At 51.1% G+C, this 25596-nt stretch overlaps 1 protein-coding gene across 1 annotated transcript in view; it reads right to left on the bottom strand.

Annotated features, from left to right (window-relative positions):
- ITGA11 (integrin subunit alpha 11) overlaps positions 1–25596 on the bottom strand; it is a 132136-nt gene that overhangs the window by 32219 nt on the left and 74321 nt on the right. The window contains exons 7-13 of the mRNA XM_055536822.1: positions 24299–24447; positions 18875–19019; positions 18369–18534; positions 16782–16852; positions 6505–6649; positions 3601–3749; positions 220–360 (exon numbers count right to left, since the gene is read on the bottom strand). Of these exons, the coding sequence (XP_055392797.1) occupies positions 220–360; positions 3601–3749; positions 6505–6649; positions 16782–16852; positions 18369–18534; positions 18875–19019; positions 24299–24447 (966 nt within the window). The remainder of the gene's footprint in view (positions 1–219; positions 361–3600; positions 3750–6504; positions 6650–16781; positions 16853–18368; positions 18535–18874; positions 19020–24298; positions 24448–25596) is intronic.

Below are 25596 nucleotides of genomic sequence, written 5' to 3' on the forward strand. Positions count from 1 at the left end.
GGCAAGGGCTCTCAGGGTCATGACCCACTCTGGCCTGCACCATCCCCCTCTGTTTCCCGGTTTCTTTCCCGCTACATAAACCCAAGGGCAGAGGAGGTTCCTCTCCTCTCCAGTCTGCAGGCATGCGCTGGTCTCCGCTTCCCAGCTTCCCTCATGGACACCTGATCAAGGCATGCGTCAGGTGCCCCTGGAAAGCTGGCCAGCATCCGCGCTCCGTACCTGTCTCAGGTTATAGACGTACACCCTGCCCCGCTCTCCGCCCTCGCTGAAGTACATGGGCGCGCCCACCAGCAGGACGTCAGTCACACCATCTTCGTCCACGTCCACTGAGGTGATCTCGCTCCCGTAGTAAGAGCCTATCTGCGGCACAGGGATGGGGGAGGGGCATGGGGCTGGGCTGCTGAGAGGCCTCCCCTTACCAGTGGGCAGCCTTTGACTCAGACTCTCTGCTGAAAGAATGAGGGCCCCCACCCCCGCCAACCCTTTTCTCCTTAACCATTCTGCCACCACTTGACTTTCCATTATTTAACTTTTGTTGTTCAGTTGCTAAGTCCTGTCTGACTCTTTGTGACCCCCATGGACTGCAGTACATCAGGCTTCCCCGTCCTTCACTGTCTCCTGGAGTTTGCTCAAACTCATGTCCATTGAGTAAGGGATGCCATCCAACCATATCTTCCTCTGTCACACCTTTCTCCTCTTGCCCTCAATCTTTCCCAGCATCAGAATCTTTTTCAATGAGTCGGCTCTTTGCATCAGGTAGCCAAAGCATCAGTCCTTCCAATGAATATTCAGGTTTGATCTCCTTGCTGTCCAAGGGACTCTCAAGAGTCTTCTCTGGCACCATAGTTCGAAAGCATCAATTCTTTGGCACTCAGGCTTCTTTATGCTCCAACTGTCCCATCCATACATGACTACTGGAAAAGCCATAGGTTTGACTATATGGTATAACATTCCAAATTATGCATGTGCCAAACGTGTTTAATCAGTCCTCTGTTGGACATTTAACTCATTTTCAATATTTTATTTTCCAAATAACTCTGGGCTTAGCACCTTGGGTGGTGACTTGTGATTTCTTCTCAGTATTTGAGCACTTACTGTGTTCCTCTCTCGCCTTGGGTGCCATGCCTCCAACTCAGCTAGAAACCTAAGGGTCCTCCTGGCTCCACTCCCATCTCTCCCACCTGCAGTCTCCCCACAAGTCCACTTGGTGGATGCCAAACATGTCCCAAATCCATCTACTTCCCTCCTCTTCTGATGCTTCTTCCTCAGGAGAGGCACCTTCCAAAGGAAGGACCCCCTCCCCGCCCATCTCCAGACTGGCCCTCCAGCCCACCCCTGTGGGGAGCTAGAGTGGCTTCCAGAAGCTGACCATGCCCCTTCCTTGCTTTGGGGGGGAATGTCCAAACTGCAGTGTGACCCTCCTGGACTGGCCTCCCCGCCTCCCCAGCCTCTGGCTCCCACCCTCTGGCTCCCACATTCCCCCTGACAGTGATTTCTCTCACTGTCAGAAATTTTTTCTCTCACTGTCAGAGTTTTTTCAGAAATCACTGAAGTGATTTCTCTTCTTCAAAAGCCCCCTGCTCTGGCGGGCTTCCCAGCTTCCCTTGCACATACTTCTCTTTAGCTTCTACCCTTTTCTCCTCCCCTCTCTCCAGGTCATGTCTATCGTCCTACAGGTCACTTCCTGTTCAAAGACACCCCTGGCCTTTCCCACTCCATCCCCTGCCGTGGGGCCCCCTTCTCCATGCTCTCCCCCAGCCCCGTCCTTCTCCCCGAAGCACTGGTTCCCTCCACAGACGCCCCCCAACAGTGGGCGCTGCTCCTGTCTCATTCCGTCCAGGCCTGGGCACTGTGTCTGGCACACAGGAGGTGCTCTATAAATGTTTATAGGAGCAAGGGGTTGCTCAGGAAAGAAAAGGAGCCCTTCCCAAGGACAGGCCCTGCGTGAGGCACTTTACAGCCTCACGCTGTCTTGGGAGAAATCATTGTCCTTATTTCACAGGGAAGGAACTGAAGCTCAGAGAATTTGAGTCACTAGCCCAAGGTCAGAAGGCCGGTTACAGCCAAATTGGGTTGGAACTCTGATCCATCTGACACCCAAGCCCATGATTCTCCCTTCCTGGCTTGGGGTGTTTTCAGAAGAAATTTATCCTCAAGCATTAAAAGCTTTTAACTGAGGAGAATGATAAAAAAATATATATATAGAAAAGGGGAAAAAGGAAATTATAAGCACGGTGTGGGGAGGGGAGAGATGTGCCTACACAGAGTGATTAAGAGGCAGACAGAGAGCAAAGAGGGAGGCGGAGAGAGACTGTCTAAACATGTGGCCTCAGCTATATGGGTCACGGTGATTTGGAATCCACTTAACTTAGCTGCTTTCAGTGCTGCGGTTTCTCGTTTGGATGTTGGAGGCAGATCCAGGCAGTAAAAATGTCATATATTCTTCGGCAAATTCCCTCTGGCTCTCAAGGTCTAACCTTGGATTCCTGAGGGCCGGCCTTGGGTGGGGTATGGGCAGGCAGTGTGGAGGCTGGGACCAGAGCAGCGCCCGGGTCTCCCTTGCCCTTGGGATGGGAAGAGGGATGGTGAAAGGATGGCTCCCTGCAGCTAGAGGGATTGAGGTTAGACCTGGCCGAGAGCGTGTCCTCATGGCCAAGGGCAGTAGAAGAGGCAGGAAGCAGGGCTGTTCCCAGGCTCTGGAGCACCAGGGGCAAGCCAAGAATAACAGGAAGGAGCTGGACAGGGCTCAGCTCAGCGCAGGGTGCTATGGACACTGGATGCTGCCAGGCAGGAGGGGCCAAGGCCTTGTGTGGGGGTCGTTGGGGTCAGGAGGTAGCACGATGTAGGCAGCCCCACCAAGAGTCCAGGATTCTGAGCTTTACCCAGTGAATCTACCCAATAACCTTGGAAAAGCTGTGTTGCTTCTCAGGACCACAGTTTTCCTGGGCTATTGAAAACCTGTATCAGAACCCTGTTTCCTGATCTTTTCACTATCCCTGACTTTAATCATAGCTTTCCCCCGTGCATTCAGACCTTCTAACATGAGACTGCCCACCACGTCTTGGGGGGTGTTGTGATATTGGCAGTTGTACCGTTCTGCATCATGCCCGTTCCAGGGAAGGAAAGAAGTTGGCATCTTGGTGCACCCCTGGGGCCTTGTTGTGGGCAGAGGCATGACTCCTCCCACTTCTGGTAGCACTGAGGTGGCATGAGGAACATGAGTGCCCCTTCAGATGCCTAGGGGCCTTGTCAGCCCAAGCTGGGAAGTCATAGCCCGGATGTTGCCTCTGCCAGAGCCCTGAACTCTAGACACGACCAGAGAGATGCTGGTGGTCGGGGGCAAAGGTCTGGCTAGTGCACCAGAGACAAGGGCTCTGTGGGTTCTCCCAGGTTCTCGTTGCTGCAGCAGGGTCTGAGATCTGGCTGTCTGGGGAGGGAGCTCCAAGGTGGGTATAAAGAAGGCATACCCTCCTAGCCAGGAAGGATGTTTCTGGGTCTGGGGGCAGTCCTGTGAGGGACGAGCTGAGTTGCAGTCCCTCCCAGCCTCGCCACCCCGGCTGTCCCGCCTGTCGGCCCCGCCCCCAGCCCCCTCTGCGTTACCTGCTCGCCCCGCAGGGCCTGGTGGATGGTGAGACTCCGGTTGCTGTGCATGGTGAACAGGATGACTTTGCCTGTGTGGTTGAACCGGGGGGCTCCAGCCACGTACACCCGCCCCTGCCCAGAGGACACGACCGACGTGACTGTGTACCCTGCAGTGGGAGGAAACAGGCTGGTCTCTGGCCCCGTGGCCTGGCAGACCTCGCCAGGGCCTGGCGGCATGGGTGGGCCGCTGAAAGGAGGCCATTCAGAGCAGGCTGAGCAGATGGTAGTTCTAGACGATAGTTCCCAGGCTCAGCTGAGGAGGAGGCCTGGAAGAGGCAGGGCTCGGAAGGGGCTGGTGGACAGTGCAGGGAACTCACTGTGCCCACCCTCTGCTGGAGGGCATCAAAAGGAGCCAGGTGGGGTCACTAAAAGGCATTGCTGACCTGGAACATGCACATCGCCTGCTTCACTCGCCCCACAGGTGAGCACGTGAGGGAGCAGGGAGGCGAGAGAACAAACCCTAGCCATACTCTTTTTATATTGGGCCGGCTTTGTTTCTGATCCCCACCAGTAGTCTCTCTGGGGACCAGGCAATGTGCTCTTCTTTACCAGAATGCCCTGCTAAGTGGTCCACCAAAAACTGAAGGGTTGGCTGTGCAGAGGCAAGGAACTGCTCTGCTCAGGGCATGCAGGTTGGGGGGTCTCAGAGATTCCTGCAGCCCCAAAGTGGGGAGTGCCCAGGCTTCTCTGCATCCACACTTGTATGCCACTCAGAAGAGAACAAGACGGAAACCCAGGGGCTCTTTGGGAAAGGCCTCCAATCCATGTTCTCGGGATCAGTGCCTGGTCCCTGTGAATTTCCAGTCTAGCACCCAACTCTGGGTGCAGCGTCCTCAGACAACCCTCCTGAAAGTGGGACCCTTGCTGGTGTGCAAAGCCGAGAGTTCTACTTCCTGCCAGTTGATTTGGAGAGTGGATCCCCATTTTTAGATGGGTGCCGGGCCTTGCTGGCAATTCTTGGGTGCTTTCTGGGGAATGAGCGGCTCCTTCTGCTGTGTGTGCATGCCTGTGTGCACGCCTGTGTATATGTGGGTAACTGTCTCTCGGGTCCCACCAGTTGCTTTCAGAGTGGCTGAGGGATGCACAGAAGCCAACTCACAGTGGCCGGGAGTGTGGGTGCAGTAGGGTGGGAAACTGGTTCTAGATACAACATCTTTGACTCTTGGAAAGGTATTCTGGGACGTGGGGTAGGTGAGAGCAGGATATCGCATGGAGGGTGGCTAACGGCTGTGAATTCAGAGCAATCACAAAAAGACGAGGGTAGAGCAGGCTTAGCCGTGTGCGGTAGAGCAAGGGTTTCTTCTAAGCTGAGCCCTCAGCAGCATTACTGAGAGTATTCTCATTGACCCCAGGCGTTTGGGGTTCCCGGAAGGAGGGACAGTGGTAATGGGAGGGTCCTGGGGGCTGAATGTCCTGGGGGCAGGCAAAGGCCGACTCTCAAAGCTCTAAGCAGTGCTGAGAGCTTCCTGCTTCCCTGCTGTCTGCTGGCTGCGGTTGCAGTTCCCATGTGGCTCTGACCAGCAGGCAAGGCCACCCTGAAAGCTAGAGAGCCTCCCTGAAGGCCCGGGGCCGGAAGTCCATCAGCTTCCCCAGTGTGGAGGCGGAGAGCCTGGCCTCCCGGTCTCCTTCCCCAAACCCCCCGTCTCCCTTGGGGCACAGAGGGAGGAATCTTCCAGAGATCCCCCACAGTGCCCTCGCTGGATGAACCCCCAGAGAGAGGAGGAGCAGAAAGGCGCTCCCTCCAGACTCCCACCCAAGGAGGGACCATGGTTGGGCCTCATGAAGGGTCTTCTGGGAGGAGGAACAACCTTCCCACCACAGAGAGGCCCACTGCCAACTTAGTTCACAGAGAAGTGGGGTCTGAGGCTGCATTGATGATAACGTCACAGCTGGTAGACTCGGTTCAGAAACTCAGGAAGACTTACAGACAATGGGAGCGCTTCTCCTTTCCTCTGGTTCAGCCCTTTCTGCATGAATGGCAGAGGCTTGCTCCTACAAAGCTGGAGGTGACTGGGCTATGGTTAAGGTCTCACAGCTGGGACCTGTCACCACCAGGTCAATGACTCACACTTTTCTTTTTACGACCACCTTAAGGCGCTTAAGGTGAGCTTCCCTTGTGGCTCAGCTGGTAACGAATCTGCCTGCAATGCAGGAGACCTGGGTTTGATCCCTGGGTTGGGAAGATCCCCTGGAGAAGGGAAAGGCTACCCATTCCAGTATTCTGGCCTCGCAAAGAGTTGGACACGACTGAGCCACTTTCACTCACACTAAGGTGCTTAATGGGAGATGACTCCTACCTTGATCGTAACACAAAGATTCGGACATGACTGAGCGACTGAACTGAACTGAACATATCCTCAGCTTTCATTTTTTCCTTGGGGAGGCAGACTTCCGGCACTCCATTCTGAAAGCATACCAACAGCTGCCGGAGAGTCTAGAGGCATCAGTGGAAACAATTTCAGGTCAGACTGCTTGTCATTTATTCTGGCAGTCTGCAATCTTTTTGGCACCAGGCACCAGTTTTGTGAAAGACAATTTTTCCACAGATGGGGGCGGTGGGGGAGACGGGGAATGGCAGATGAAGCTTCGCTCGCTTTCTCACCTCCTGCTGCATGGCCCGGTCCACGGCCTGGCTTGGGGACCCTGATTTATTCTAGCTACTAATGGAGAGCCCGTGATGAGCCAGGCATGGTGCTGGGCATGCTGGATGCCAGCCTGGAGAGGCAGTGACTCCTGACTGTGCTTGAATCAGCACAGACGACGCACGGGCAAGCCCCTCGTCTCGTGTTTGAGCATGTTCTGGACCCCCAAGTCCTCTCCTGGCCCACCGCCCACTAGCCACCCCTCAGCCCTGCCTCTTACCCAGGTAGGCGCCATGGTTCTTGAGCTCCTCGGGGAATTCCTTCAGGTAAGACTCACGGAGAGGAATGACCTTCCCGCTGCTGGTCTCCTTTAGCACAGCTCCATTCCAGTCATAAGCGCCCACGGCTCCCAGCAGAATCCCGTCCTGACATCGGGGAGGTGGTGCACATCAGCTCATGTCCCCCGGGGTGCCCCTGGCCAGGAATCTGCCCTACATCCACATCGTGAAGCATCCTCCTGCCCCCATCTGGCACCTCCTGCCCAGTTCATTAATAGCCCAACTTCCAACCAGGATTCTTGACTTTAACAGGAGCTGAGGGCTTTCTTGCCCCACTCCATTCTTAGGATAAAGTGGGTCAAGCTGATCCCAAGGATAGGATCTTAGGAAACAAGGAATGTTCTAGAAACAGGCTCCAAATCCAGGACCAAAGTTGCATTCCATTTTAGGCTTCAGAACCTCTCTAGCAAATCCCTTGTTGCCATCCCTTCTTTCTGACACTCCTTTAAGTGATGAAAGTCGCTCAGTCGTGTCCAACTCTTTGTGACCCCATGGACTATATAGTCCATGGAATTCTCCAGGCCAGAACACTGGTGTGGGTAGCCTTTCCCTTCTCCAGGGGATCATCCCAACCCAGGGATCAAACCTAGATCTCCCACATTGCAGGCAGGTCTTTACCAGCTGAGCCGCCAGGGAAGCCCCCTTCAAGTGCTGCACGTATACTTTCTGGGGCTTCCCAGGTGGCGCTGGTGGTAAAGGATACACCTGCCAATGCAGGAAATGGTAAGAGACGTGGGTTTGATCCCTGGGTTGAGAAGATCCACTGGAGGAAGAAATGGAAAGTCCACTCCAGTATTCTTGCCTGGAGAATCCCATGGCTAGAGGAGCCTGGCATGCTACAGTCCACAGCGGCGCACAGAGTCTGACACGACTGAAGCGACTTAGCATGCGCACAACCTGTACTTTTCCTCCTTCCTTCGCAGCGTCTGAGTTGCTTTCCTGTGTAAACGCTACTTCTTCATTTCTTCAGTACAAATTCACTGTGTGTCTGTCTTATGTCAGACACTTGCTTAGCGCTGGGGATACTATCCCTGCCCCCACAGAGCTCACAGGCACTAAAATACATACACGGATAAACATAATACTTGCAAACCATGATAACTGCCACACAATGAGGGTTGTGATAAATCCTGGCGTGAGACTGAATTTAGATCAAGATGGGGCTCAGGAAAAGCGTTTTGAGCAAGTGATGCTTACTTACCCAGACACCTGGAGAGATGAAATAATTTGTGCAAAGGCCCTGAGGCTGGAGACAGTTCAGAGCCTTTGGCTTCAAGGAACTGAAAGCTGTTCGACTGGGCTGGAGCCCCGAGTGAGAGGAGCAGGGTGGTTCAACATGAGGCTAGCCAGGTAAGCCAGGGCCACATTTGTGGCAGCCCGAACCTCAAGGACAGGAGGTTGTCTTTAATTACAGGGTAAGCAGATGCTCCGATGCCTGGGCAGGAAGATGGGGAGCTCTAGTTCCCTGAGGGGAAGCTTCCAGGGTCATTGAGGGGGACTGGACTGGGTCTATTCACTCTCTGGGCTGCCCCTGAACTCTATCTCCACCCTCAACCATCCACATAACTAGCGGACACAGGAAGATGAACAACAAGCACTCAGAAGAGGGAGAGCAGTGACTAGGGACAATGAGGGGCTGGTGGGGGGGGGGTGGAAGCAGGAGGGGCCACCTTCCTGGGTCACCTTGGTGATCACGAGTCAGGGGCACCTAGTTTTGCCTCCCAGCTTTGGAATGTTAAAGCACAAGCTGGTGAAGTCCTCTCTCTCCCACTAAGCCCTCCTTCAACCCAGCTGGTGGGTGGAATTTGAGGTTTCCCCACCATTGGTGCCCAGAGTACTGAATTTCTCCTTTCCTGGTGGCTCAGTTGGTAAAGAATCTGCCTGCAAGGCTGGAGACCCAGGTTCAGTCCCTCGGTGGGGAATATCCCCTGGAGAAGGAGATGGCTACCAACTCCAGTATTTTTGCCTGGAAAATCCCATGGACAGAGGAGCCTGGTGGGCTATAGTCCATGGGGTCGCAAAGAGAAAGACACGACCAAATGACTAAACCACCACCACCAAAGACAGGGCATCAATAGAAAAATGTGACTCTGGCCTGGGGACAACAGAGTCATAACTAAACATACAGGCAGAGGCCTCAGCACTAATTTCATTACTGGTGGTGGAGGAGGCAAGATTGGGAACTATAATAAGCTATGCATCCTTTTCTCATTCCCAAGGTTCCATTTTCAAGACTAAAGTTGATCATATATAAGGATTAAAGTCCTAATATCCTAAAGGCTGAGCTGACTGTTCAGACAGGATGTTTTTACAGCTATAAATAAGCCGCTCTTGGGCGAGTCTGATGTGCCTGGTTGTGTTTGATGTCGCATTTTCTCATCAGCTTTCTCTCTCCTACTCTGGGTGCTTCAGCCTGGGAGAGAGTCTGACAATCTGTTGGGGCCAGGATCTGGGCCAGGGCCTCAGAGACTCCTGCCAACATTCCTTGTTCTTGGGGTGTGCTCCATTCTTGGCAAGATCCTTTCTCATCCAGTCACCCATTTGTGGGAGGCCAGCAGGACAGTCATTATCTGCACTAGACTAAGGAGCACCCAAGATTCAGAGAGGGAAAGGGGGTTGCCTGAGGTCACACAGCAAGTCAGTGGCAGGGCTGGGATGGAGCTGGTCAGAGGAAAAAAAATGCTCATTGGCTTCCCCAGAAGCCCCTAGATTCTGCTTTCAATACGACAGCAGGCCAGTCTGCTTCCTGGGGAGGCCTTTGAAGATGACTGTTTGGCTTTGCAGATGACTGGAAACCTCTGATGTATTGAGAAGGCCTGGCTTCACTGGGTGCCTGGGATTCAGCTGGGGGAGACCTGAGGCTGACTCACCACAGTGGGGCTTGGCAGTTCCATCGGAATTTCTGCATTTGGCAGCATTGGGGGGCCGAGGGCTTCTGCGCCCTCACCTTCTGCCAGTCCACCCCGGCAGTGGCTGCAGGCAGGCTTGTGCTCCCAGTGGGAAGCCCTTTCCCGAGCAGGGTCTCCTGGGGCCCTGCTGCGGACAGGGTGCCCTGTGAGGAGTGGGCTGGCTGAGAGGGCAAGCCCAGGCTACCAAGGCAAACCTCAGGTGGTCACCATCTTTTCCCAGTTAGGAAAACCCAGACCTTTTGAGTTTGGAAAAAATCTGGAAGCATGGGGCTGAAGAAAGGGCCAACGATTTGATAAAAGAAGCCAGGCATTCAAGCCCAGCTGGAAAACAAACAGAAGGGCTTCGTGGGGAAGCTCCGTGTTCCCCGCTCCAGGCCTGGCACTGGCTCCTTCACTTATGGCCTCCTTCCCTGCGAGGTTTCCGGGGCTTCCACCAGATATGACCAGGGTGGGCCTGGGTGGCAGCTGACCTTCCTGGCTCTCAGTGCAGAAATGAGGACACGGGCTTGGTGGCCCCCAGAAGATCTAAGGCCAAGTGTGTGCCCTCCTTGAGGAGGACCTGTACCTGTACTTGCCTGAGCCCTCACCATCGGATCCCGCCAGCTCAGCTCTCAGCTGTCCTCTGGCCGGTCCTGCAGCAGAATTACCTTCCCACCTCAGCTGAGTGCTCCCTGGTGTGTGACCAGATCTCCCCAAACTCCGTGTTCCTGCTCGTCCCTGTCCCCAGCCAGGGTCAGGCCACATGCCCAGCACGGGAAGCCGCATAGTCTAGAACAGTGGTTCCCAACTCGGGGTGGCTTAGCCCCCAGGCAATATTTAGTAATGCCTGAAGTCAGCTTTGGTGGTTACAGCCCAGGGTGGTGTTGGGGTTGCTATGGTGAGTAGAAGACCGGGGATGCTGCTGACTACCTACGACGCACAGGACAGCCTCGCAGCAAAGAAGTACCCAGCCCAGATGGTCAGTAGGCTGAGTAATCCCAGGCCTGGGATTAGACCATGATCTCTGGTGTTAGACATTCAAGTTCTACTTCTATCTCCAAAGCCTCCAGCTGTGTGACCTTGGGAAAGTTCCTCTCTCTCACCAAGCCTAAGGGTCCTCAGTTGTAAATAGTTCTGAGACTATTCTGCAGTTCTGTAAATAGTTGTGAGAACTAGCATTTTGAATCCTTAGCAGGGTGCTTGGCAGCCAATAAGGACTGCATACATATTAGTTCCTCTCATTCATTAATTCAGCTATAAAGTACTTCCAGGGAGACAGGGGTCCTCAGATCTCACAGTCAAGTTGGACCTACAGATGAGTCTGTGAGGAGTGATCTGATAGAGGCCAGGACAGCCTATTTTGAGGGCCCACAGGAGGGGGTGGCCTGCTGAGGGGGTTTGTGGGTACATGGCAGAGTTAGGGAAGGATTTTAAGAAAACCTTCCTTGACTTCTTGGTTGGTTAGTCATTAAGTCGTGCCTGACTCTTGTGACCCGATAGACTATCGCCCACCAGGATCTTCTGTCCATAGAATTTCCCAGGCAAGAATACTGGAGTGGGTTGCCATTTCCTTCTCCAGGGGATCTTCCAGATCCAGGGATGGAACCTAAGTCTCCTGCTTTGGCAGGCAAATTCTTTACCACTGAGCCACCTGAGAAGCCCTCCTTGACTTATTAGGAAGTCTCAAAATGCACACTTCTAGTTCCAAGCCTCAAGATTCAATTCCACACATGTTTTTCAGACATCTGCTCAAAGGTTGAAGTTCAGAGAGGCAAAACGATTTATCTGAGGCTACACCGCCAGACAGAGTTCTCCTCTGGCCTGGTAGCAATGGAATGAGGACACCAGATGATACCAGTTCTTGGTGTTGGAGAGGCAGGGCTGTGGGGGCCGATGGAGGTGACCCATGGTGGTTCTGTTCACAGGGAGACCACCTAGAAGGCACGAGTGCTGGTCTCCCCCTCAGGCTCCCCTGTGGCTTCCTCACCCACGTGTCCATTACCAGAGTGGCCGCAGGGAGGTCAGGACTCTGTCCCCAAGAGCACCTTCTAAGGCAAGTACCTTGTTAAGAGGGTGAATGATGCTTTACCTAGTTGCTCAGATTGTCTCGGTAGAAGATGTTTTCAACAAGCCTAGTGGAGGCTGAGGAAGGGATCAGTGCCTGGAGGTTGAGATGGAGTTGGGCAGGAAAGACCCAGAAATGGGCCTGCAGTCTTTCTGTGGAGAGGGGCCCTGCACCATTCGTGGGGCTGAAAGCCGTAGGCTGGGGCAGTGAGGAGGGGCCGGGGGTCAAAGGGCATGCTCTTACTTGACTATTCATCCCAGATCAGAGAGACGGTTATTTCTACTCAGAAGTCCTGGAACAATGGCCAGGAGTGGGGCGTCGGGCACCAGGGCACAGCCTTAGGACTTGGGGCTGGGCTTCTGAGGACCGCAAAGAACCAGAAATGTTTCCTGCCACCAGGGGTCAACTTGCAAAAAATCCAGAACAGCATGGCAGCAGGCCTTGGCCTCAGGGGGCAGCCCTGGCGGCCTGCCCCAGAGCTGGCGGGGGAAGAATCCCCAATCTAGAGCTAAGGGGACTCAAAAGGAGTTGACAGCCTTTAGCTGTCAACCTCTCATTTCATCATTATGGATGAGTTTCTTCTACTTTTGATTAAACAATACATGCAAAATGAGTTCAAATGCAAAACCCTTAAGAAAGAAGACAACTTTAAGGCTTTAGCAGCTGAGAACCTTACATAATCACCTCTAACCTTAGCTATCCTGTCCATGAGCCCAGGAGGGTGGTGAAAAGGGCACAGGCTGAAGAGGCAGGGGGTGGCTGGGGCTGTTGGTCTGGGGGGTAACCCCCACCCCACCCCCCACCCCGCACTGCCTCAGCCTGTTTGTAACGTGACTAAGGCTGGTTCTCCTAGACCATCATGTGTAATTTAAAAAAAAAAACACTCTGTTCTTATCTTGGGTGAGTGGCCAAGTCTTTGGTGTAGATAAGGTCCACCCTAATAAAACTGCTTCCTTCTGTAAACTTTTGGTGTTGGGGAGATTTACGGAGTGCAATGCAGGAGAGCCATCACCACGGGCATCAATTATTTATGGTCCTCTTCCTTCTACCACGCCTTCCCCTTGTGGCCCATGGGGATTATAGGCTGAGAGCTGTGGATCTCTTCTGCAAGCTTTCTGGCAGATTCAGGCAGCTTTTCCTTGGTTACCCGGCTTGACAGAGAGTTCATCACCTCAGCAAGCAGCCAGCACCAATAGAAGCCACTCCAGCTCTCAGCGACCTTCACGTTCATTTCCAAATGCTAATGGAACCATTGGCTTACAAATCCATTCTAAAATTTGGCCAGGAATCCATAGCTCATTTTGCTGATGGTAATTTCCAGAATATTCTTTCTCCTTTTGGCTAATCAGGACTCGAGCTTCCTGGGGCTCTGGGTCCCTGGTTTTCCCAGCAGCTCTGACTTCTGGCCCTCATGCCGGAATATAATAATGGCTGTGGCCTGGAGCTTTGGTTCATCCAGGGGCTCGGGGATATATGGGGGTCTCCTCTCCTAATCTGGACTCTGGTCCTTTCTATCTCTTGTTACTTTTCCCTTCCTAACCTGAAGCCTGCTTTCCTTGCTAGGTAAGACGGCAGCAGACCAGGTGATCAGACATGACCTTTCCTCTGCCCTTTGTGAACATTCTATGGGTCCTTCCCTTGGGACTAGGGAGCCTTCCTTCTGACAGAGCTCAACAGGCCCAGGGCAACTGAGGACTCAGCACATTTGCAGGAAGCAGCTGCCTGAGGCTGTCTAGGGGGCGTTTCCAGAGGAGATGGAGCCCCAAAGTTCACCCAAGAGATGTACTCACTTGGGCTCAGGACCTGTTCTGGGCAAAGTTGAGAGGCTGGACCTTCTTGTCCCCAATCCCCAGAGAGGTCTGACTGATCCTGAGAGCTGTGGGGTTGGACTCCCAAGGACAGGACGGCTGTGGCCAATTATCATGGCATGACCAGCCTAGCACTGGAAAGCCTCTGTACCCTAAAATAGCAACCCAATGGCCAGTCACAGTGCCAGACAGGCCACCATCACTCTCACCAATCCTTTGGATTTGGAAGGACTTTATTTATTTAAACAATTATTTAGAAAGTCTTAAAGAGTCTCAAGTTCAAATGTAATCATTGTCTTTTTCTGTGTCTCATCAGATGAAAGCTTCCAGATATCTGTCATTTGAAAACAAGACACAGGTGACAGAAGAACTGGGGTTTCCACCTACAGAGCGGGGAGATGCCCCCTGGGTTTCTCCAGTTAGGGGACGAGAACAAGAGTTGAGCATGTGGAGGAAGCTACAGGAGGCAGCTGATGGCCTTGATCTCAACAACAAGTTGAGGTCCTGAGCTGCTGGTCTCCCCTTTGCAGCAAGGGAACTCTATTGATCCTGCAAGAACTCATTTTGTTTGACATACTCTGCTGCTTGGGCCATTGTCAAGGTTCAGCTAAACTTCCCCGAATCCCTGAAGCTTGTCTTAACTGTCCTTCTCTCTAGATTCCCTGATTCCTGGGCACACACAGATCACAGTATGAGAAGCAGGAGACTGAACTTATCATTTAGGAGTCTTTCTCCCCAACTAGACTGTGAACTGCTGTCAGTTGAAATGGTATCTTCATCTCTATATATCCCAGTGCCTCACAGCCAGGCCCAAGGGGAGATGCTCAAAAACTGACCTTGGAATGGAAGATGGAGACATGGGACATTCTCTCTCTCTTGTGTCCCCGCCATCAGGGCTGGGCCCCCGTGTGTGCTCAGCCTTTCTCCAGTCCTGTGGGTATAACTTCCTCTCTTTTCTTGCTTGCTGCCACCCATGGCTGCTGAAATCCTTGTCCTCAGGGGCCTGTCCAAGCCCCAGACTCCCCTGATCCTCCCCTGAATCTCCTTTCCCTTAGCCTGGGCCTTTCCTTCTGTAAAACCCTGATCACACACAGCCTTGGCAAGGACTGTTTTTGTTTTTGCTAAACCATGCAGATCTTAATTCCCTGATCAGGGATCAAACTTGTGCCCCCTGTAGAGGAAGTGTAGAGTCTTAACCACTGGACCACCAGGGAGGTCCCTCATGCTGCCTTGATAAGTGTTAGATGGGTCCACGTGGTTCCCCATTGAGCAGGGAGTCTCTACAGGGGCTCCATGGATGGGCGGGCCTCCTGAAGTTATACACCTGTACTCAGAAGTCTGTAGTTTGTTGTCTTATTCTCTAAGTTCAGGACTGCTGTTCTGCGCTGTTTTCAGGCTGACTCCTATTTGGCAAGAATAAATTCTGCTTCCTTTTGATATCTTGGGGCTTCCCTGGTGGCTCAGACAGTAAAGCGTCTGCCTGCAATCTGGGAGACCTGGGTTCGATCCCTGGGTCGGGAAGATCCCCTGGAGAAGGCAATGGCAATCCACTCTAGCACTCTTGCCTGGAAAATCCCATGGATGGAGGAGCCTGATAGGCTACAAGGCTACAGTCCATGGGGTTGCAAAGAATCAGATACGACTGAGTGACTTCACTTTCACTTTCACTTTGATATCTTAGTTGCATTTGACAAATGCTTGTTGGATTTAATGAAATTGATTTTCTTTGTTGCATTTTCTAACTAGCCCTGACCCCAGAGTCAGGAGTCCAGGGCTAGTCCAGCTGGAACACAGAACTTGATGCCTGACCTGTGTGAATGAATGATGCCCTTGACCCTCCTGATATGCAGCCCCTTACCCTCAGACTGGGAGCTTCCTGAGGTCAGGGCTCTTGCCTCTGTTCCTCCTGGGATAGAGCACAGGGCCCAGCACAGAAAAGGCATTGAAAAGATTTGCTAATGTGACCACCTAAAATGGGACAACTATTACCATTTGCCGACTCTGCAGGGCTGTTTTTGAGCATGAATGAGGCACAGAAATTTTCTGAAAAAAAATTAAAGTGCTCGGTACATATTTTGCACGACTACTGTCAATATAGAGCAGTAATATTTATATCTTGCTGTATTCAATGGGCACGAGATAGTCCAGATGCAGCTCAGGAAACGCTGAGCGTGAGCTGCATTTCCGTCCATCTGCCCGCTGTGTGCTGGGCATCCATCCCTCTCCCCTCCGATCTGGGATCTCTGACTCAGCGCCCCCTCAGATTCCACCCACTCTCATGGAACAGCTGCTCCGTGTTGGGGGAAAGCATGAGGCTAATATTTCTCTCACTTGTGTCACTGCAGCAGATCACTCGGCCTTCCCGGGACGTGGCTTCTTTACCTGGAAACTGGGAATAAGGAACCCTGGCACGTTCACCTCACAGAGGAGTGGGGAGAATTCAGGGGGTTAATGAAAGTGATGTGGAAGTGGAATGGACGGATGGGCCTTTTCTGGCAGATTGGGAGGTGTGGCCCCTTCCCATGGGCCCAGCTGGGCAGAGCACACGCACAAACCCAGGGCACCTGTCAGCCCGGAGTGTGCTCACAGGGGCGTGTGCTGATACCAGCAACACGGGCTTTCCCCACAGGTACTCTCAGGCAGGGCTCTGCCTCCAAACGGCTTTAGAAGTAAAGCGTGCTCACAGCTATGGACTCCTCTGCCCTGCTAGCAGGCTTCCCAGGTGGCTGAGTGGCAAAGAATTCGCCTGCCAATGTGGGAGACTCAGGAGACGTGGGTTCAGTCCCTGGGTTGGGAAGATCCACTAGCATAGGAAATTGCAACCCACTCCAGTATCCTTGCCTGGAAAATTCCACGGACAGAGGAGCCTGGCAGGACACGACTGGGCGACTGAGCATGCATGCATATGTCCCTCTGGCAATCCTGTGAGGTTTCAGCCCCATCCTGAGAATCAGAACCAGGTGAAGCATGTGCCCCAGACCTAGCCCGACGCTGGTGACACCACGGGTCTGCTTGGGACCCCTGCAACGTGACGCCGAGCCCGCACGCGGAGAGGCCCCTGTGGGCCACCTGCTGGAGCACATCTGGGACTTCTGCCCACAGGGACACAGGGCTGGGCCCTCACACACAGGCTGCCTCAGGCATGCAGGGCACAGTTAGAGCCCAGGCAATGGGTTTTGCCACTCTGGCCTAGTTTTTGCACAAGGCTCTGTGGACCGAACTGGACCTTTGGTCCTGGGGGACATGTCCCCACCAGCACCCTGCACAGAGAGGGCTTGAGACAGCTAATTGTAAATTGATGGTCTTGATGTCCCTCTTCTAGCCACAGAGACGAGAGGCAGAGAGACCCCAAGAAAGAGAGCAAGGGGGATGAGAGACAGCCCAGGAATGGCAGGATAATGGCCTAGGGAGCTAAGAGGAGTAAGAGGGTGGGAGGGCAGCTCTAAACCCATCCTTACCTCCACCACATGAGAGGAAAAGCCCGTCTGTGACATCTCCAGCCCGAAGGAGGTTTCGTTCTTGTTCGTGCCTAAAACAGAGGGACCGAAAGATGTCAGCTGCATGCATGACTTCTTAGCGCCAGACATGTCTGCAGCTCAGTCCCCAGCATCTGTGACCTGGAAGCACTTTTAGTGAGGTGAGACAGGGCCCCAGGTCTGAGTCCAGCTCATCCACCCCAACAGCAGGCCCCTTCCAGGTGGCCATGTGGGTTTATTATTAGCAACCCTGCTGAAAAGGGATTGGAACACCTTATATTACAGCGCACGCCTACTATGAGAGTGTCAACATAGGGGAAAGATCCAGAAAAGTGCATGGAAAGAAATCATCTACATTGTTGGCAAGAAATGGAATTTCCCACTTTGTTCATTCCTACTATTCGCCAGATTCGGTTCCAGATGCCTCTGGATGGTTCCCAAATTGTAAATCGACCCTTAGGAGGAAGAATTGTCACCCCTGCAGATTTGCACAAGGAATCCCATGTGTGTCAAAAGCTCCTCCCCGCAGAGGGGCTCCAACGTGTCGATGTAGACAATGTTCTCATCACACAAAGCAACCATTTTGAGAATAAATTCACTGATCTATGTTTAATTCTAGGGTAAGGGTCAAACTCAGGTCCCTACTCTCTGTTCCTTTATCATCGTTTTTGAGGGCTAGTTTTTCTCTTTTCCCATGTCTGTAGCTCATCATTTCCCATGCAGAGCAGGCTGCTCGGGCTCTGGGATGCTATGCTGCCTTCTCTTTCTTTTGACGCTCCTCCCGTATGGTAAAGAAAACCCAGTATGGCAAGGTCCCCCCTACAGCAATATATGGTGCAAAGGAGCCCTGCACAAATCAAAACTGGAGTTTGAATCAAAAGGAGCGAGACAGTCTGAGGAAACCTTGCAAAACGGTGCGGTGGGAGGTGGCAGGACTCGGGGAGTAAGTGTTTCAGGCTGTGGAGTCGGGCTCAGCTGGGCTCAACTCGGGCTGCCAGATAAAATACGGGATGCTCAGTTAAGTTTGAATTTCAGACAAACAGTGAATGGTTTTTTAGTATGTCTGCCACAAATGTTGTATTTTATATTTGCTATATCTGGCAAACCTCATTCAAACCCCAATTCCTTCCCAAGTGGTGGGAGCTCTGGCAAGTCATTTAGTTCCTCCGAACTGCAGTTACCTCCATGGTAAAAGGAGGAGCTTATCAGCAAAACCAGACTTCAAGGCTGTTTGGAAAGTGTGGAGCCTCACATCCAGCATGGGAGCGCTGGGGTTTATCAGGAAGGGAGGACTTCTAAACCCTCTCATCCTGTGGGGCTGGATTTTTTTTTTTTTTTTAATGTGGACCATTTAAAAAAGTCTTTATTGAATTTGTTACTTCTGTTGTTTACATTCTGGTTTTTTGGCCAGGACTTAGCTCCCGGATCAGGGATGGAACCCTGCATTGGAAGGTGAAGTCTTTACCACTGGACCATCAGGGAAGTCCCTGTGGGGCTGGATTTTGCTCACGTGGGCTTCGCCTGCCAGGAGCCCAGGAACATGAGCGCCTCTCAGGAAGCAGTGCTCACCTTCCAAGCTGAAGATCCTGTCCCCCAGGGCGTCAACAATGTCCTTCAGGGCTGCCTCATCCGTGACGTTGAAGAAGTGTTTGTCATCGGGGTCACTGGCGATGTATTTGATTTCGTTCAGAAAAGCTTCTGGGTTGATCCCCCTGCGGTTGTAGTAGCCCAGGACCTGCCAGGGAACGGGGGGCAGGGGCAACAGACAGGACATGGCACAGACTTCCCCCCAACACCCAGGGCAGGCTGGAGCAACTGCTCTAAGGTAGGGTGCTGGGGGTTGGGAGGCTTGGAGGTGTTTTCCAGTTTCTGAGGCTTCAGAGCCTGCCCAGCAATGGAGGGAAGAAAAAACCCACAGCTGTTGTGAAGACGTAACAAGGACAGGCCCATTTGAGGGCCCGGATGTGTAGTTCACTGGCCAGAAGACACTCCCCCACCCAACAGAGTCCCCAGGGGGGTTGATGGCAAAGCCTCTAGAAAGTAGGCAGGGGCAGGATGGGTGGGACAGGACTCACAGCCACGGCGTATCTGGTCACATTGTCCCTTTCGCTTTGTTGGATCACCTTCTCTAGGTCTGGGCTGTCGTGGGACTCTCCATCTGTGATGACAATCATCACCTTCTTGGCCCCTTTCCTTCCGCCCTTCTGGAAAGCCTCTGAGCTGGAACCCGAGCACAGAGGAGGGTCACAGAGGGAAGTGGGGATGGGGCAACCCCCCAAACTCCTGCAGAGGCGTGGCCACAGGAGCCAGGGCTAAGCTCCCTGGGCAACTCTACAGCTGTTGGAACCTCAAATCAAAGAAGAAGCTGGATTGAGACACCCAGACTACTTGTCTGCTGGCTGCTCAGATGGGTCTTAAATCTGCTTGTCTTTATATTTATTAAAAATTTTTTTTTAATTTTATTGGAGTATAGTTTCTTTACAATGTTGTTTAGTTGCTGCTATACAGCAAATTGAATCAGCTATATGTATACATTCTGTGGGCTTCCCTTGTGGCTCAGCTGGTAAAAAAAATCCGCCTGCAATGTGAGAGATCAGGGTTTGGTCCTTTGGTATACATATATATACACATATACATGTATGTATACATATACACATAGGTATACATATATCCCCTCTCTTTTGGGTTTCCTTTCTGTTTAGGTCACCACAGAACATCCCTTGTGCCATACAGTAGGTTCTCATTAGTTATCTATTTTAGACATAGTATCAATAGTGTGTATCTATTAATCCTCATCTCCTAATCCATCCCGCCTCCTCTTCCCCCGTTATCCATACATTTGTTCTCTACGTCTGTGTGTCTATTTCTGCTTTGCAAATAAGTTAATCTATGCCATTTTTCCTAGATTCCACATACATATATGCATTAATATGTATTTGTTTTTCTCTTTCTGACTTACTTCATTCTGTATGACAGACTCTAGGTCCATCCACGTCTCTGCAAATAATGGCACGATTTCATTTCTTTTTATGAAATTGAGCAACATTCAAATCTGCTTGTCTTTAAAAAGTGACTTTAAAAAACCCCTCTCAAGTCCTGATCATGCTGCTTTGGGCAAGCAGAAGGGAGGGGGTGGTTCTGGGAGGGGAGTTCAGGGTCAGGTGGAGACCTTTAGAGGCCCTAATTTCATGGTTCAAAAACCCCAGCGCACATTAGAATCACCTGGGGAATTAAAATAAAAACGATGCCAGGCCCCACCTAGACTCATGGAATCAGAATCTCCGGAGTGTAGCCAGGGTACCGGAATTTTCCAACAGTTCTAATGAACACGGGGGTTTGAGAACCACTTCCCTAAGATCTGAAAAGGTGATGAGCCAGAGCAATTCAACATCCAAGCAAAAGTGTGTGATGAAGCGTGACAAAGATTTTCCCCAGGAGAACCACTTTGATTCTATTTTGGGGACTATTAAATATCAAATTCTATGACAAATATTCTTCTTTCTTGCTTTTAATTTTGTTTTCAGTGGCCAGAGCAGGTGCTTGGCCTGCCTGCTGGGCAGTGCAGCCAGGGCCCTGGGGGCTGGCATGCTGTGGACAGACTCTCGAAGCTGGCGACCCATCTATGAAGCAGAAAAAATTGGCTCCTGAACCATCACTAGCTTTTGGTGCCTGTATGGCCAACTCTCCTTCAGACCGTGAGGTTCTGAATTTTCCAATAAGGAACTAAAAACAAATGTTATCCTTAGGCACTGCAGTAAATCCTCACGGGTCTGACCCACAGATTTAAGCACCATGATGCCAGGTTAAATTCCACCTCCAGGCTTCAGGGTGTTAGTTACCAGAGGTATCTTTTGTTACATGGCAAGCTGATGAGCTGACATGCATGATTTAGATGCTGAGAAATTCACAAAAGTTAGAATAAATTAGTTCAGAGCAATTTTCAAGCTACCAGTTAAGAGAAATGGAGCATCTGCCACTCTCTGAGAAATTCTATGATATTCTGGATATGCCGGCTTAAAAAAAAAAAACCCTCTAATTTTAGTATGAGGCGTGGACTGAAGCACACTTGACAGGACAAAATATAGAGAATATTTTGGGCTTAAGCCCAACTCAGTGGACGGAGTCTGCGAGCCCCTCAGAGGAGACTCAATATGCTCCCAGACCTTCTTGGAGGGCCAGGTCCAGGAACAACACTTCAGGAGAAAAAAATATGCAGGGAAACACAGATTCTATTACATATAGAGCCAAGGACATTTCAGGATTATATTTCCATAGAGTGGAATGGTGTGAATATCTGTATGAATCTGTAATTGCGTAAATATTGGCATGAGTCATCGGATTTAACATTGTGAATTTGTACTGTGTAAAAGTGGGTTCGTTGCTTTGTAAATGAGACTGTAACTTCCTGGACAGCAGTGAGAGCTTTATGCTCATGATAGGTTCCGTGAACCTGGAAGCCAGGGTGACCAGGTGGAGAAAGCAGGTCGTAGCATGTCTCCTTTCTGCTCAAATCCTGTCCTGGCTCCCATTTCTCCCAGGTCCTGACAGTGGCTCGCCAAACCCTCAGTGACCCTTCTGACCCCTCCTCCTGCTGGAATCTTCCCTGATCCCAGGACCACCAGGCACATTCTTGTCTTAGGGCCTTTATTGGAGCTTCTCCCTCTTGGAACTTCCTCCACTCGGCACCCCGCTGGCCAACTTGCTCACCTCCTTCAAGTCTCCACTCAAATGTTAGTTCTCAGTGAAGCCTTCCCTGACTTCCCTGTTAATGCTGATTGAATACCTGCCATCTCCAACTTGCTTGGCTGCCTTCACCAGGCTGTATTTCCCACCCCTCATCCCCACCCCAGCTTGCCAGTGGCTCAGTGATAAAGAATTCACATGCTGATGATGCAGGAGACACAGATTCAATCCCTGGGTCAGGAAGATACCCTGGAGAAGAAAATGGCAACCCATTCTAGTATTCTTGCTGGGATAATCCCATGGACAGAGGAGCCTGATGATCTACAGTTGATGGGGTTGCAAAGGGTCGAACATAACTTAGCGACTAAACAAGAACATTCTTCCGCCATATCTTGTGTTTTCTAGCGTACTATTTTTTTTTTTTTTTTTTTTGCTTATTGTTCGCCTCACCCTCAGCTTCACGAAAGCAGGACATTTATCTGTTTTGTTCACTGATTCATCCTGAGTACCTAAAACTGCATGAGGCATATAGTAGATGCTCAACAAAAGTGTTGCATGAACAGAGGTGGCATCACAGTGCTGTCCCGCCCCCTCCCCTAAAGCCACACGTGGCCAGAGCCACCTTCATGTGGACGCCTGATGAGGACATTCTTGTCCTTAAGAACCTTCACTGGCCACTCACACTTGCTTTGGCTACAACAGTACCACTCTCATAATCTAGTTCCAAACCTTCTTTGCACCTTCAGGGCTTACTATCCCCCCAACACAAACTGCTCAGAGCAAAGCTCTGAACATAAATGTTCCTTCACTTTCCTTCTCCTCTGTTCTTACTGGGGCAGAATGTCTTCTCTACCTCTCCCTGCTGGCATCCTGGCATCTTCCTGGTACAGGTCAGATGTCCCCCAATCCTGGCAGTCCTCCCAAGACCCTCCCCTGGAGCCTTCCCTTTCTCACCCTCACTGAGTTAGGCTGACACTTATCAGAGCTTCCCTATCAAGCCTGGGCTCACGAGTTACCATTTTTATAAACCCTCAAGTCCATGGCCTGGATCTTTTAGTTTAGTAGGTGCACAGAAAAAAATGCACTATGAATAGCTGAGTGAGGAAAGAAAACCTTTGACTTTAAAAGGGGCCAGCTGTAATTTGGGCCGCAGACTTGGCCAGGCAGAGCAGATTTGAAAGTTCACTTGAGATGCAGGTTGCACACCCCAGCGGTGCTTGTGAGTCACGATGCTTCAAGTCACTAGGTGAGTCGCACACTTACACTTAACCTGGGGGAGATGGGCTGCGAAATGAGATGGAAACAGTGGGCTCCACCCCACGGGCAGGCAGTCAGCTTCTCACTGATAGCTCAGTGGGTGTGGGCTTCCTCAGTTCTCCCCTGGCCACTTCACAAGGGCCTACTCAGGGGTCTCAGGGGCTCACCCCCATGAAGACAAAACAGCAACAAGGACCAGTTTCTCAGGAGGGTGAGTAAGAGCCATCTTTACAAACAGAGATGCTCATTTAGGGAAAAAGCGTGAGCAAGTTTTATCAGCAAACAGAAATACGCTGGTAGAGCGTATAATCATAAAGAGTCGTGAGGTTGGAAAAAACTTACTCTTTGACCACACGAAATCATGTCACTACTAAATAGCTCCCACATTGTGGAATTCTGCTAAACACATTGACTAACCGTGGTTGAGGGGGGATTATAAGGTAATAGGACTGTGGTCTCAATGAACACAGCCGAGCTCATGTAAAATTTATACATTTAAATCTCAATGCCTTGGACACAGTCATCTTGGGAGTTTAGGCTACAGCTGGAAAGATCTGGGGAAACTGACTTTAAAATCATTCACTGGTTCCAGTGCGGGTGAGTACAGTGTTCTGAGCAATGGCAGGGTCACTGGAATAAGCACGTAGCTATCTGGATGGCTATAAATAACATTCATTATCACCGTGAGTTCTTGTGTCACGTTTAAAGAACCAGCCTCATGGCTCTGTATCTCAGATGTTAGATTTGACTCTGTTACTCACATTCCACTGATGAAAAATACCCCACAAGAAGATTCTGTCCTCATGTGACCCACACACTTTTGAAAGGGTCTCAGCGGTAGAAGATATTTCCCTAAGTTGGCTGCAAAAATATCCCCTGTCCCCCAAAGGCTCTTCTGTGATGTGACCTTGCCATTCCTCCATCAAGGAGGGAAATTAAATTCTCTGCTCCTTGAACCTGAGCTGGCCTTAGGGACTTGCTCAATTGTAGACTATGGCAGGGAATTCCCTGGTAGTCCAGTGGTTAAGACTCCATGCTTCCACTGCAGGAGGCAGGGGTTCAATCCCCAGCCAAGGAACTAAGATCTCACATTCTGTGTGGTATAGCCAAAAGAAAACTATGGCAGACGTTATATTCTGGGGCTTCTGCAGCTAGGTCACAGGCAGTCTTGGAGTTCCTGCCTGGGTCCCTTGGAAAGCTTCCTCTCAAAGGCTGACTGCCATAAAGTGAGAGTGTCAAGCCGCATGCCCACGCACAGGGGCTCAGATTGCCAGCCTCAGCTGAACTCCCAGCCCACGGCCAGTCTCCACTGCCAGCCTCGTGAGTGTGCCATTCTGGATGACCAGTCCAGTTGAACCTTCAGATGACAACAGCCCCAGCTAACACCAGACTTCAACCACATGAGAGAACCCAAGGAGAACTGACGGCTGAGCCCAGCCGATGCCCAGTACTTTGAGGGATTAATTATTGTCTCTTCAGATACTAAATTTTGAGGGGCAGTAATAGATAACTAAAACAGTATATAAGATCTAGAAAAATAATTTTTTTTTTTTTTTTACCGAGCAAATTCAATTCCGAACGCTGTCCGGGTTTCCGTTCCCCCTCTCTGCTCAATGTGGCTGGCAGCTTCCACCACGTCCTTCACGGACCTGTAGTCATTGAGGTGAAATTCGTGTACCACGTCTTCTCCGTACTGCACAACTCCAACCTGCGAGGAAAAGGAGGGGCAGCAGAATGTCTTGACCCCGAAGGCTGGCCCTTTGGTGATGAGGCCTCCTGGAGTCATCTCTCTGGGACTGCTCAGGAGTGAGGAGGCCTGGGGACCTTCCAAAGGGAGAGGGATTAAGCCAAAGGGAAGCAGGTTCTGCAAAGTCCTGGGAACAAATGGCTGGCTTGGTGAGACAAGTGGGAGGTGCCTATGGCAAGAGGAGACTGATCTAAAAGATCCAGCAGATTAAGTTTCTTACTTAAAAAGACAAAAGTTGAGCATAGAATTGAAATCTAAAATCTTAGAAACAGTGTGGGAGGATGGGCTATGGCATTGTTCACCAAAATCTGGAGCTAAGATTCATTATATTTTGGAAGAGAAGTCTGAAATATTAATTAGCCTCAAATATTAATATCCTTAAAAGAAACAAAATCTTAAAAGAATAAACATAAACCTACCTGCAGCAGGACTAGAATGAACAAATATTATCGTTGGATGAGCCCATAGAGTTTATTTGGTAAAGGTGCATTTCCGAATGCTGAATTTTCACCTGGCACACTCTAAAAGATGATCTCCCGGGGTAGGGAACTCATCACTTCATGAGAAAGCCCACTCCCTTTTTAACAGCTTTGCTTGCTACAAAACAATTTCTTAGGGCCTTCCTAATGGCTCAGTTGTAGAGAGTCTGCCTGTCAATGCAGAAGACATGGGTTTGATCCCTGCTCTGGGAAGATCCACAGGCCACGGAGCCTGCGTACTCTTACTAGAGTAGCCCCCCACTTGCTGCAGCTAGAGAGAAGCCTGCATGGCAACGAAGACCCAGCACAGCCAAAAATAAATAAATAAAACTATTAGAGAAATAATTTCTTAGATGACTTGAAATCTGCCACCTTGTCATTCTAGTCACTGGTCCTCATTTGGCCTGCCAAGACAATACTGAATAAACCTCTCCCCTCACTGGCTAGGCAGCATTTCAAATATGTGCTGGCAGCTTGGACTACTTCCCCAGTCTCTTCTCCAAGATCAAAGTGTCTAATTCTCCCCCTGCCTCACCCAGCAGGATTCTGCTGCCTTCTCACTCTCTGGCTGATCAAAGTTTTTGTTAATAGATGGTGTCCATCCCAGAGGACAGTGGTTGACCCACCCAAT

This window comes from Bubalus kerabau, chromosome 10, assembly GCF_029407905.1.
Source record: "Bubalus kerabau isolate K-KA32 ecotype Philippines breed swamp buffalo chromosome 10, PCC_UOA_SB_1v2, whole genome shotgun sequence".
Lineage (NCBI taxonomy): Eukaryota > Metazoa > Chordata > Mammalia > Artiodactyla > Bovidae > Bubalus > Bubalus kerabau.